This window comes from Diabrotica virgifera, chromosome 10 (assembly GCF_917563875.1).
Source record: "Diabrotica virgifera virgifera chromosome 10, PGI_DIABVI_V3a".
Taxonomy (NCBI): domain Eukaryota; kingdom Metazoa; phylum Arthropoda; class Insecta; order Coleoptera; family Chrysomelidae; genus Diabrotica; species Diabrotica virgifera.
This window is the reverse complement of record NC_065452.1, coordinates 133,892,785-133,905,747: the sequence shown is the minus strand read 5'-3', so window position 1 is coordinate 133,905,747 and position 12,963 is coordinate 133,892,785. Positions and strand designations below refer to the sequence as shown.

Below are 12,963 nucleotides of genomic sequence, written 5' to 3'. Positions count from 1 at the left end.
CAAATCTTGCTTATGGTTTCCGATGCTGCGTCATACATGGTCAAATCTGGCCAACAACTGAAAGTTTTATATCCCAATTTAATTCATGTGACGTGTTTGGCGCATGGTTTAGACAGAGTGGCGGAAGAAATTCGAAATTCATTTCCTACATTTAATAGTTTAATTAGCAACGTGAAGAAAATATTTTAAAAATCGCCTTTAAGGATTCGGATATATAAAGAAAAATTACCAAATACTCCTTTGCCACCGGAGCCTATAATCACAAGTTGGGGAACATATTTAAAAGCTGCCTGTTTTTATGCGGAACATTTTCTCCCTATAAAAGAACTAATTTTATGTTTTGAAGAAACAAATATTGGTGCGATTTCAAAATGCAAATCAATTTTAGAAAACAGATCACTGCACAATGAGCTTTGTTTTATTAAATCGAATTATGAATTTGTTTATAAAACCATCCTCAATCTTGAAACTGAATCGTTTCCACTACAAGAGTCTCTTAATTTAATTCAGAAATTTAAGGAAAACGCCGAAGAAGTTTCTGGAAAAATTGGACAATCAATAAATAAAAAATGGATTGAAACTTTACAGAAAAATAGTGATTTAAAATTATTATTACAGGAAGCAAACCAAATTATTTGTGGCGATTTTGATGTCAATACCAATTTAAATGCGGAGATTGTTAACGTTATAAAATTTGCACCAATCACGTCAGTTGATGTTGAACAAAGATTTTCAACACACAAATTACTACTAACGGATAGGCGACATAATTTTACTATTGAAAATATTTAAAAACATTTGATTGTGAATTGTTTTTATAAGAAGGAATAAAATGTAAAAACGTAAGTAATAGTAATAGGTACTAGATAGGTATACATTCGTATATTTAGGTTAATTTTGTCAATATATGTACTTACCGTTATTTAATAAAACTTTTATACATTTTTTAATACACATTTTCTTGTTACTTTAAAATGTTTTTCACATATTCCACATATTTGGAACATATTTTAAACTTTCAGGGAATATTTTCAACATATTTTACTCATATTTCAGACATATATATGCACATATTTCAGTCAAAACAGGAACATATAATCCGGTCTTTAGTTATAACTTGTTACAATTAATAATGCAAGGAAGAATACAGGGTAGAAGGAGTCGCGGAAGAAGACGCATCTCCTGGTTAAACAATTTGAGAGCTTGGTTTAATTGCACTTCAGCTGATCTCTTTAGAGCAGCGGTATCGAAAGTGCGAATTGCCGTGATGGTTGCCAACCTTCTTAGAGGAGATGGTACATGAAGAAGAAGAATGTATGGTCAATACTTTTGTATGGAATGGAGGCCTGGACACTCAACATAACGCTGATGAATAAGTTAGAAGCCTTTGGAACACTGGCTTTATAGAACAATGTTGAAAATACCTTGGACAACCCATACCACCAACGAAAATGTTCTGAGGTGAATATGTACAGATAGGGAGCTGCTAAAGATCATCAAAGTTAGAAAAGACACATAATGAGAAACGAAAAGTACTGCCTTGCACAACTGATCATCCAAGGGAAGATTAAAGGAAAACGGGGTCCTGGTAGGCACCAGATTTCATGGCTTAAAAATATGGGAGATGGAACCGACCTTAATTCAATATCTTTTTAGATCGGCATTGATCAGAGACGGATTTACCAGTTTAGTCGCTAACCTCCAGTAAAGGAGACATCGCTACAAGAAGAAGATTAGTTCTACTAGGTCTTCACAGAAATTTTTATTCGAGTTGAAGCCTTAAATTCCTATATAATTTCTATAGAATTGTTGTTACTGATAGTTAATATCTAGTATTATTATCTAGTAACTAGTAGATAAAGTAAATAGAATCTTAAAATGATAAAAGAGATAAATATTTCCTAGTCACTAGTTACTAATGCAAATCATCTAATGCTATTAAAATTACGCTACAACAAAATGATATAATAACACTAATATAATAGACAAATGTGTGAAAAATACTTATAGATAATTATTAATTAAATAATTAGGTTTTGACATACTTTATTTTTCCTATTCTTACAACTAAAATTCACTATTCTTGAAATTCTTTTGGGTGCAAACTTCAAGGTTAATAAATTAAATGCTCTTTGATAAAGATACACACATTTTAAATTATAGATTAATAGTCATAACTATGATTATTTATTTAAATAATCAGGTGCATATTTTGTAGTACCAGAATGGAGGTTATGTCTGGATGTCATCATCAGATGTCTAGAGTCTAGAGCAGGGTTGCCAGATGATTTTTTTTTAATTCCCTAGAATTTTTGCCAAAATTTCCCTAGATTTCCCTAACAACTTGACGACCATTTTTACCCTAGAATTCCCTATATATTTTCAATAGGTCTATTCGCGGAGCACATCCTGCGCATGCGCATTACAAAACTGGGCGTTGGATAGGTCGAATTCTTCCCTGTGAACAGCAAATGCGCAGGTGTGCTCCCTCTGGGTAAGTTCAGGATGTGCTCTGCGAATAGACCCAGTATTTTTGTATAAATAGCTTTGTTCCAGCAGAATTTTGAACTGATTCAGAATCGTACTGAGCGTGCGCTTTACATAAAACCGTACGCGTTTTATGTAAAGCGCACGCTCAGTACGATCCTGAATCAGTTCAACATCAGTTCAACATTCTGCTGGAACAAAGCTTATGTTACGTGCAAACCCCCGAAATTGGGCAATCCTGGCATTGTACGGAAAATATTGTACACTTCTAGCATTGTACTTCCAAACCGTACAATAATCGAAATGGTCAAAATTAAAAATGATCGAAACGCTGATCGATTCAAATCGATTATTATTGACAAGCGACACAACAAATCAAAAATCGAACATTTATGGTTATCTAATATTTTTATATTTTCTATTTATTTATTAGAGTTGTTCTTTTTCGACTCAAATGTGATAAAATGTTGTGTCCAACTAAATTATAAATAATAATAGTCCAACTATAGAAATTGATTCCAGCATCTCGAAGTTTTATGACAACATCATTGTTTATACCATACTAATGGTAGAACCCAATCCCAGATAAATTTCTTCGTGGATTTTATAGGACAATAATAATAATTTCATCCTACAACCGAGAAACGAGTAACCCTGATAAATTATGGATTTATAACATAACCTTATTGATGTTTGTTTGCCTTTAATAACAAATGGGGAATAATCGTAAAAATTGATCTGAATCGATATCTCATATTCAATCGATATCTCAATCTGTCATATTCTTGTCTCCACTTCTAAACTTTGACGCATCGCTGTGATTCCCCGAATTCCCGAATCGCAAATATCGTAATCTGTAATATTCTCTTCACTTCTAAACTTTGACGTATCGCTGTGATTCCCCGAATTTCCGAAGAATACGATTTCCATGTAGATAATATATGCAATTTTGTAAAGTTTATAAAATCCAACAATTTTTTTAAAATCATCTTACGAATATTAAGAATTCCCTAGATTTGTCATAGAATTGAATAAAATTCCCTTTTTCCCTAAGCTGGCTCAAAATTCCCTAGGTTTAGGGAAAATTCCCTAGGTCTGGTAACCCTGGTCTAGAGGTCTATTCGTGCTGTGTAGCCCGAACGTACTCAGAGGGAGAGCGCCTGCGCATTACCGAATTAAGGTCGAATAATATTATAGACATCAAAAATTATAGACATCAATTTCAATCCTATTCTTTAATTAATGTATGGTATTATATTATATCTCTGATATTTTTGTGGTGTAAAAACAATCATACAAACAAATATTTGCATATTATACATATAATAATTACATACATTTGAACACATCTAAGATGAACGGAATTATCAATCAGTAGCCTCCGTCGTCCATAAATACTGAAAATGAAAATATTATTTTTTAAAGTCTACTGTCCTTGAGTGACTTACTGAAATTTGAATTGACCGCCAAAAGTGACATTTTTCTCAACCAAAATTTGGCAACACTGTATTCCATCAGGGCGAGTTTTAACCGCAGCTCCAAAAACGACTCCTTTTCTAAGGCTAAGGCCTATTCGTGCAGTATGCCCTAAACGTACCCAGAGGGAGCATGCGATCTCCCTCTGGGTACGTTTAGGGCATACTGCGCGAATAGGCCTTAGCCTTAGAAAAGGAGTCGTTTTTGGAGCTGCGGTTAAAACTCGCCCTGATGGAATACAGTGTTGCCAAATTTTGGTTGAGAAAAATGTCACTTTTGGCGGTCAATTCAAATTTCAGTAAGTCACTCAAGGACAGTAGACTTTAAAAAATAATATTTTCATTTTCAGTATTTTCATTTCAGAATACGGTCGCTACCAGCAGACCTGCAGCAGATCTGCTCGCGTAAACAGAGAGAGATCGCACGTCAATTCGGTGTTGGCGTCGTTCTATTTCAGGCTACGTTTTCAAGTGCCTGACCAAGGAAGAATATAGAATCTTATACAGTACTACTGATACTACAAGGAGCGTACAATAATTATAACTACGGAGAAAATTTTTTGGATATTTTTAAAAATAATTTGGATAATTTTTGCTATTTTATTGTAGGTATTGTGTCAAAATTTATAAATTACAATTTTGAAATAAGTAGGCGACATTTGAAGAGGGTAGGCGGCGCCTACCTTGCCTACCCCGACGGGCCGCCCCTGGTCCGGAACATTGTTTAAATAATCAAAATGTTAAAAAGTGAAGGAAAATTTCGATTTTTTCTTCACTTTTTGATTATAACTTTAAACATATTCATTTCCGAGAAAAGTTGTACTGACCTAAAAGTTGCGTAATTAAATTTCCTACAATATAGGATTGGTTAAAAATTGTCACCCTTGTTGCAAAATAGCAATAATTGCGAAAAAACCATAAAAAAACAAGTATTTGCATTTCACGCTTTTCAACAATTTATGCTACACTTAGGACCTTCATATTTTACCTAAAAAACTTTATGATATAATAAAATAATACTGTGAATTTCAATAAGACCGGGTCAATAGATTTTACAAAATAAATTTTGCAATCCAGCTTTCGCAAAATTTTTTTATTTTTTCAAAATGTTACAGGACCGAAAATAAAGCAAAACAGCAAGTTGAATTTTTTACTACTTATAGAACAATACTTTACCTTTCATCTGCAATTTGCAAAATTAAAATCGGGTAACTACCACGGCGTCAGTAATTTTTTTAAATAAACAATAATTTTTGGTGCTACGCGCAGGACAGCGGATAGTTTGCTCTGATTGGGCATTCCAATGACCTTTGATAATTATTGATACATTTTAATTTTTAGTACATTTCGATATAAATAAATTTGTTTATTGCAAAATAAAAACACATACTCTGTCTTTTGAAATAACACTTTTTTAGCAATTTTTTAGCTTTTTTTCTTTGTTCATATATTTTAACTTACAGAATGAAAGTTTATTATTTTTAAACATATGCAATTGTTTAAAAAATATTTCACAAACAATAATCAAATTAGTTTGATTTTTGTGGAATTAAAATATTAAAATACAACAAACAATAGAGATAAAGATTGGAAGAAATTTTGGTGGAAATCAACTTGTGTGAATCGAACAACACTGTCCTGCGTGTAGCACCAAAAATTAATGTTTATTTAAAGAAATTCCTGACGCCGTGGTGGTTAATCGATTTTAATTTTGCAAATTGCAAATGAAAGGTACAGTACTCTTCTATATGCAAAAAAATTCAACTTGTTATCTCCTTTATTTTCAGTCCTGCGACATTTTGAAAAAATGATTTTTTTTTGCGAAAGCTGGATTGTAAAATTTATTTTGCAAAACCTGTTGGACCGATCTTAATGGAATTTACAGTATTGTTTTATTATATTATACAGTTTTTCTGGATAAAATATGAAGGTCCTAAGTGTAGCATGAATGGTTGAAAACGTAAAATGCGAATACTTGTTTTTTTATGGTTTTATTGCTATTTTGCAACAAGAGTGACAATTTTTAAAATTTTTAACTAATCCTATGTTATAGGAAATTTAATTACGCAACTTTTATGTCAGTGCAACTTTTCTCGGAAATTAATACTTTTAAAGTTATAATCAAAAAACTAAGAAAAAAATCGAATTTTTCCTCAATTTTTTGACATTTTGATTATTTAAACAATGTTCCGGACCTTTTTAAGTGGGAGGATAAGTCAAACATTATTATTTGAGTTATTTTCAAGCAATTTCTGCAAAAAAATTTGAGTCACCTCTCAACGTCTATCTCAAAACAGATGCGCCCTGACTATTAATTTTTTTCAGCTATCAAGAATTATTACTTAAAAGTAAAAGCTAAAGAATGATGATGCTATAAATACAAACAAAAGAAGCATCTTTCGTCGAGTTTATTGTCTTGGGATTAGGCATTTTTATAACCCTCCAAAAGTATAAAACTTGCAATGACTGTGTCAATTTGCAAAATTTTACAACTTTCTAGTTTACAACTAATTCATGAAACGTGCTGATATAAATATAAGTTTTTGAGTTAAAAGGTACCTACAGGCGGTAATTCTTTACATGTGTTGAAACCAGAACTTGCGTTTTAGTCACTTTCTTTTAGTAGGTAAAACAAGTACAGAACTTCCAAAAGTTAGTTTTCCTTGTGTCTATTATTAATTCTGTTTTCAAATTTTTTGATAAATAAGTATTCTTCGTTTTTATTTATAAATAACTACACAAAAATAAAAATTTATTAAGAAGTTACATTTTCTATTGTGTACTTGTGTAGTGCAAAATGTCCCCATCAAATTAGAAAAAAAAGCAAAGAGCGCGCTAGAGCGGGCCCCTGGCCCTGGTTCCGCAGAACCATGCTCAGTACGCCACTGGGCTTTTGGTTTCATCCCCATTGGTTCGAATTTCATTATTTCAATTTAATCCCCCCATTTTCAATTCTATCTACAGTTGCGTCATTCTTCATCTGAAACAAGGTCTAAAATGTTAAGTATATTATTCAATAAATGGCCATATTTAAATAACGGCGCAACTACCCTGTTGGCTTAGCACATAGTTACAGTTCTGTCGCTTTTGTATTATCTGTATACAGTATTTTAGAAGTTAATTGAATTGACAAAATTTGCAGTTACGTCATTCTTGTTCCGGACCGACGATATTATTAATACGGAGTGTCTGGTCTTTTGTAATGACCATAATTTTGTTTTTTTATGTTCATTTTAAAATAGCATAATATAGTACACTTTTTGTTCAGCCGTTCCAGTATGTTTGCCAGACTTTGTAGAGTTAAAGTAAATATGACACTATCATCGGCATCTTAGATTATTAAGAACTAAGCTTTTAAAGATTAGCGGCTTCGCTATGTGTATATATTAAACAGCACTGGTGACAATATTACAGCCCGGTCTCAGTGGCGGCTCTTGGCTTTAGGGACAGGGTCGGCAAGGTTTTGTCTCCAAAAGCTTCAATTTCATAGGAGATCTTTGGTTTTTGTTTTTTTTTATTTTTTTTTGTTTTTTTTTTGGTTTTTTCCTATAAATTTAGAAACTATACCTGTTTATAAATTAACTCTAGTCTATGTTGTTTCGAAGTAGCAAAATGGGTTATAATGTATGTAATTTTAAAATTTATTATTGTTTTGGAGGGATTTTAAAAGTTTTTTTCTATCGACATTTGAGACAAGTTTGACATTCTCTCCTGTTTCATGGTGTTTCGACAATGCGTTTTGACTCTTTTGAGACAAGAGAAATCCCGTTCATTTGAGACAGAATTTGCCCACATTTGAGCACAATAATTTATTAATTTCGGGAACAGTTTGTTGTACCTAATGAATTGCAGTTATAAAATTATACATAGTCTGTAACTTATCCCACCTTCCGAAAATATTTGGATCAGAATATAAAACTGTTAATTCATTTTCTTATTTTATTTGATTAAAAAATGATGGATAATTTTTAATGAACTTGTCTAATAGATATTTTGAAAATTCTTTGGCGTAACTTTTAAATTTTGAATAGTCAAAGAGGTCAATGACTTATAACAGTGAGTAAATAATAGTTTTGCCTGGTGCAATTGTTTTAACTTTTGTCCGGAGACCATACAATTCACTGGACATCAAGACAGCCCCGTCATAAATTTGCCTTACCAATTTATTTTTGATATCAAAAAATTTAATCTATCCTTTAAATTAAAACAGCAAAAATATATTATGTCTTATGGCTTCTACTCACGTCTGAAAACCTAACAACCTCTCATAAATTTAGACGTAACGCGTATCGAAGAACAATTATTGATACTTGTGAATGACATGTTACCTCTATCAGTAGTTTCGTCTACTTCTACCGAAAAGCCGGTATATTCTTCGAGTCAGAAAATAAATTAGAAAATTCCAGATCGTATTTGTTAAAAATTTTTATTTGTTCTCTATAATTAACTTGATTTAACGAATGCTTCGATACATCCTGTCCCCTAAATGGTAATTCCTAACAACTTAAAAGAATTACAATATCAATAATAATATTAATAATTAAACGACGTCAGTAAAACTACTTACCTATTTCATAATTATCCCGGGCGCGCCAGCAAGGCAATACGTGGCTACGTACGTGAGTTTCTGCCGTTTGCAGATCACCGTTCGGCCTCGGCAGAGGTACCCGCTGCCGTACTTTGCATTCAAATAAGTACGGAGAATGTATAATTGGTTGCCTATCGGATAATATTCCATAGCTTCTTATTGTATAGCAAATCCTCGATCTGGGGACGGCATGCCGTGCCGGGCTTTATAATAATTCACACAATCGCAATCGGGTGCGGGTGCATGGCTATAGGATCATTAATTTGAAAAGTCTCTTACGCACAGCGCACAGGGATCACTTAACTAACGTATCGGGATCGAAGTCTTTTAAAAACAATGAATAAAATTTAGTCTGTATTATCTCACAGATATATTTTTTATTTCACAGAAACGAATATCATCAACTCCGATTAAATTAAATATTTAAAAAATCTATAATGTGTCCATAAATGTGTGGGTCGGCACTGCCGACCCTGCCGACCCTGACGAGCCGCCACTGCCCGCTCTTAATTACAAAAAAATTGCAAAAAGTCAAAAAGGAAGCATTTTTCGAAAAATTACTAAAAGAGACAATATTTATTTCGATGAGATATAACAAAAAAATGATTCCGAAGCAATTCGGTGAAATTGCTTTTTTTGTATAAGTAAAAAAAATACATTTCAACTTAGAAAAATATATAGAATCGAAGAAAAAAGGTTTGGTGCATTAGAAATACAAAAAAATTAGTCGGTTGATGCTCTGCTTATAGGGGTAAACTGCTCGCCTACTAGACAAAGTTGAAGACAAGGCATTGACAGAGAGATCAGAGAAAGAGTCATCAACTTGTGGGAAGATAGAGAAGAATGGAAACTGGAAGATGTCGGAGAAGGTCCAGAAGCAACAAAGAATTAAAAAAGATAGTTCAAGAAAAAAAAGATAAACAAAACAAAAACAAGTACATGGAATGGACATACAGCAGTGAATTTGAACAGGGACAATATTTAATGATCACAACAGATGAAGGAAAAATGGATAAATTTGAACAAGTAGATTTGAATATTTAGGGATTAAATTTTTGAGTTTGTAAACCAAGTATCAGGGAGGAAATACACAAAAGATTATTTTCAGGAAATCGTTGCATGTATGCACTCAATAGTGTACGCAAAACAGCTAAATTAAGAATGTATAAAACTGTAGAGACCAGTAGTTACATATGCCTCAGAAACCTTGATGAAGACAAAAGTGGGTGATCGATGTCACAAATATGGGGGGTGTTGCGGAGAATTAATAAAACATGAGGGCAGTTGACGCGCGATCGGAAGTAGGTGCAGTTGTACACTCCGGCTCGGGCTAGTGTGGGGAGTGACAGTGGAAGCGACATATAGACAATAGAAGATGGCGCGAGACAATGTAAATTTTTAATGTAATAAATTGTTTTGTTTTTGTATTAATAAAGTTAAAGTGTACGATGTTCAAGTGATTTCCCCAACAGGAGGAAAGAAATTCGAATATTTGGGGAAAAATGATAACAATCAGTGGACACAAAGAGCCAATATAATTATTGCAGTAGAAAGAGCACAAAAGAAGATGGTTAGGACATGTCCAAAGAATGACAAAAATCTTTTCACGCGCTACAATAGGTGGTAAAAATAGAAGAGGGCCTATAGGACCCAGAGGCGGCTCTAGCCCATGTAGCGCCCGTGTGCAGTCGATGCCCTGGCGCCCTTTGGTAGACGAGCAGTCAAAATGGAATAGTCGAATAGGTACCTACCTTTATTCGTCATCTTTAAGGAGCTATGGTCTGGAATCTTCATCTCAGACATGGGAAGACATCTCAGTCCACAACGCCGCCTGACTGACCTGACTGCAGGATTCATTCTTAGTAGCCCTAGCAATAGTTCCCGAGGTACTTTAAAACGCTCTCTTATCACCGAGGCTATGCCGAATACCTACCTTCCAAACCAGACCCTCCTCTGTCATCCAGCGCTCCGAAAGAGGAATGGCCGCTACAAGGTCGACATCACTTCGAAGCACTTTACCATCATTACACTGTCACAAAATTTACACCTGTTTCTCTTTCCATTCTGTTCCTTTCTATTTACTATCCATCTGTTGCACTCTAGCATCGTATGTGTAACTGTGTAACAGCGTCCTGCTGGTGTCTGCAGTATAGGCATTCATCAGTGTCAGTCTTTCCTATCTAGAGAGGTAGGCTCTAAAACACTCGTGTCCTGTGAGCACCTGCGTTAGGAAATAATCCAGGCGCCTGTGACTACAGTCCACCCAATATTTTAGATTCGGGAGCAACATCTTTGTCCACTGTGCCACATGGTCCGTGTTGTTCAATTCCTCTTGCCATCTTTCAATTGTCTTTTCTCTTTCCTGTCTTTTCTCGGCCATAGTAAGCTCTAGGTTTCTTCTCTCATATAGTTCTTTTCTTTTCACTACCAACACATGCAGCGGAACACATCCAGTGATGGCCCACAAGGCTGCGGCAGACACAGTCCTGTATCGCATGTCACTCGCAGTAGACTTGTTCTGCCCACTCGTGTCATGAGCTCCCTGTAGGCCAGTATCTTTGCCGCCTCATTCCATACTGGTGCCGCGTAGAGGACGATCGACTGCACAACACCGTGCAAGGTCCTCCTCCTTTCAGATTTGGGTCCCCCAATGTTGGGCATCACCCTCCCAAACGCAGCCGCACTGTTTGCAGCTTACTGAGTCACCACACGCATGTGCTCCCCCCACTTTCCGTTCTGGTCCAACGTTACTCCTAGGTATTTTACGTGTTTCTTGGATATTAGACACGCCCCTGCACATTGTAGTTCCACACTTTGTCTGTTTCTTTTCCCTGTCAGAATGATGGCTTCGGTCTTCTCTGCTGCGAGTTTCAGTCTGTGTTGTATCATCCATTTCTTCACAACGCCGCCTGCGTTCCGTACCTGGTATTTAAGATCTGGCTAGCCCCCCGCCACTACCAGTGAGGTCGTCCGCGAATGCGAAGGGAGTTGTACCCTGTCCATATCCACAGTTCATCATCCCGTCATATGCCATGTTCCATAGCGTCGGGCCTAAGACAGATCCTTTCTCCACCATAATTCTTCTCTCAAACAGATAGTCCGCCACCACGTTCATCAGGTATCCAGGACATTCTCTCTGCTTCATTACCTTCATTACCTCGTTCCACTTCAGAACAACATTGAATGCATTCCTAACATCGAACAACAACAGGGCAGTCCAACGGTGTTCATCCCCTCTATTGCGCAAAGTGTCGAATACACTCACCGTGCTTTTCCCTTTACAAGAACCAAATTTCCTCGGAAATAGGCCTCCCGACCTCTCAATCATGCCATACGTCCCCGCAACATTCTTTCATCGCGCATAAGCGCCATAACAGACGGACGACTGTGGCCGGCCACTCTGTGGATCGACAAAAGTAGTTTCCGATGATTGATCGTGGGTTCTTATGTGTAGTGGACATTGCATCACAGGCGAGCGACTGTGGCCGGCCACAGTCGCTCGCATAAGAACCCACGGTAAACTACTTTTGTTGATCCACAGAGTGGCCGGCCACAGTCGCCCGTCTGTTATGCCGCTAAGTGCCAATGTTTGTAGGGACAGTGTTTTCTCTGTTATTTACCGACAGAATGTCTCGAAATTTGGACACGTTATTCGAAATTATGTTGCCTTTAAAATGATGGTTTTACTTTTTTTATTTTTTTTTGAAAATTCTGTTGAAAAATTGGATTATAATGTTTAACGTTCTATTATAACCAAACATTTTACTCCCATCACTTGAAAGAGTTTTTTTCTGTAATCGTTGATTTTTTTCACCTTTCTGTGTCCAGTAATAATCGAGAAAAGCGTGTTCCAACTTTGAAGAAAATTGCTAAAAATATTGAAATCTAATAGTGAAACGTGTTACTCATCATTGGCGCTTAGTTTCATCGTTATCGCCTTCGTGACGTCAAATCTCATGAACGTACGGTCAGTTCGCTTGAATCAGAATCCATTTCCAGTTATTCATTCTTGTATTTTCTTCATCAACTTGCTTAGTGTTTACAGTTTACAGTATTCTTAGTTATTTTGAAAACATTAAATTTCTTTAGTTTACGCGTATTTTTAAGTACATATTACATTATTAAATTTATTATAAATAAACACCATGATGTTTTTTGGAGTCACGTTTCACAAATTTTTATTCAAGACTATATTTAGCTAAGATATTATAAATTAAAAATGTGATATAGGGGAGTGCATATAGATTTTCACTTCGGAAAAAATCAAACAAGATGGAACTTTTTGTAATTTCATTAAGAAATGTTTAACAAACAACATATCAAAAAGTTCTACTCGAGAAGTGAGTGCTTCATTTTTTATTAAACAAATGAACTACGAAGTTTGATGTTTTTTTTAAATAACTCCGAAAATAT

General features: G+C 35.0%; 1 protein-coding gene across 4 annotated transcripts in view; it reads right to left on the bottom strand.

Annotated features, from left to right (window-relative positions):
- The window catches only part of LOC126893418 (UDP-xylose and UDP-N-acetylglucosamine transporter), a 90,354-nt gene that overhangs the window by 39,711 nt on the left and 37,680 nt on the right, over nucleotides 1-12,963 (bottom strand). Inside the window, exon 1 of one of the 4 annotated variants that reach the window (XM_050663580.1) lies at nucleotides 2,222-2,264. The exons of 1 other annotated variant lie outside the window; for it this stretch is intronic. In XM_050663580.1, the coding sequence (XP_050519537.1) occupies nucleotides 2,222-2,252 (31 nt within the window). In that variant the 5' untranslated portion in view covers nucleotides 2,253-2,264. Of the gene's footprint in view, nucleotides 1-917; nucleotides 1,552-2,045; nucleotides 2,265-12,963 lie in introns of those variants that run through there. 2 more of the 4 variants (XM_050663581.1, XM_050663579.1) reach the window with 2 other exon arrangements.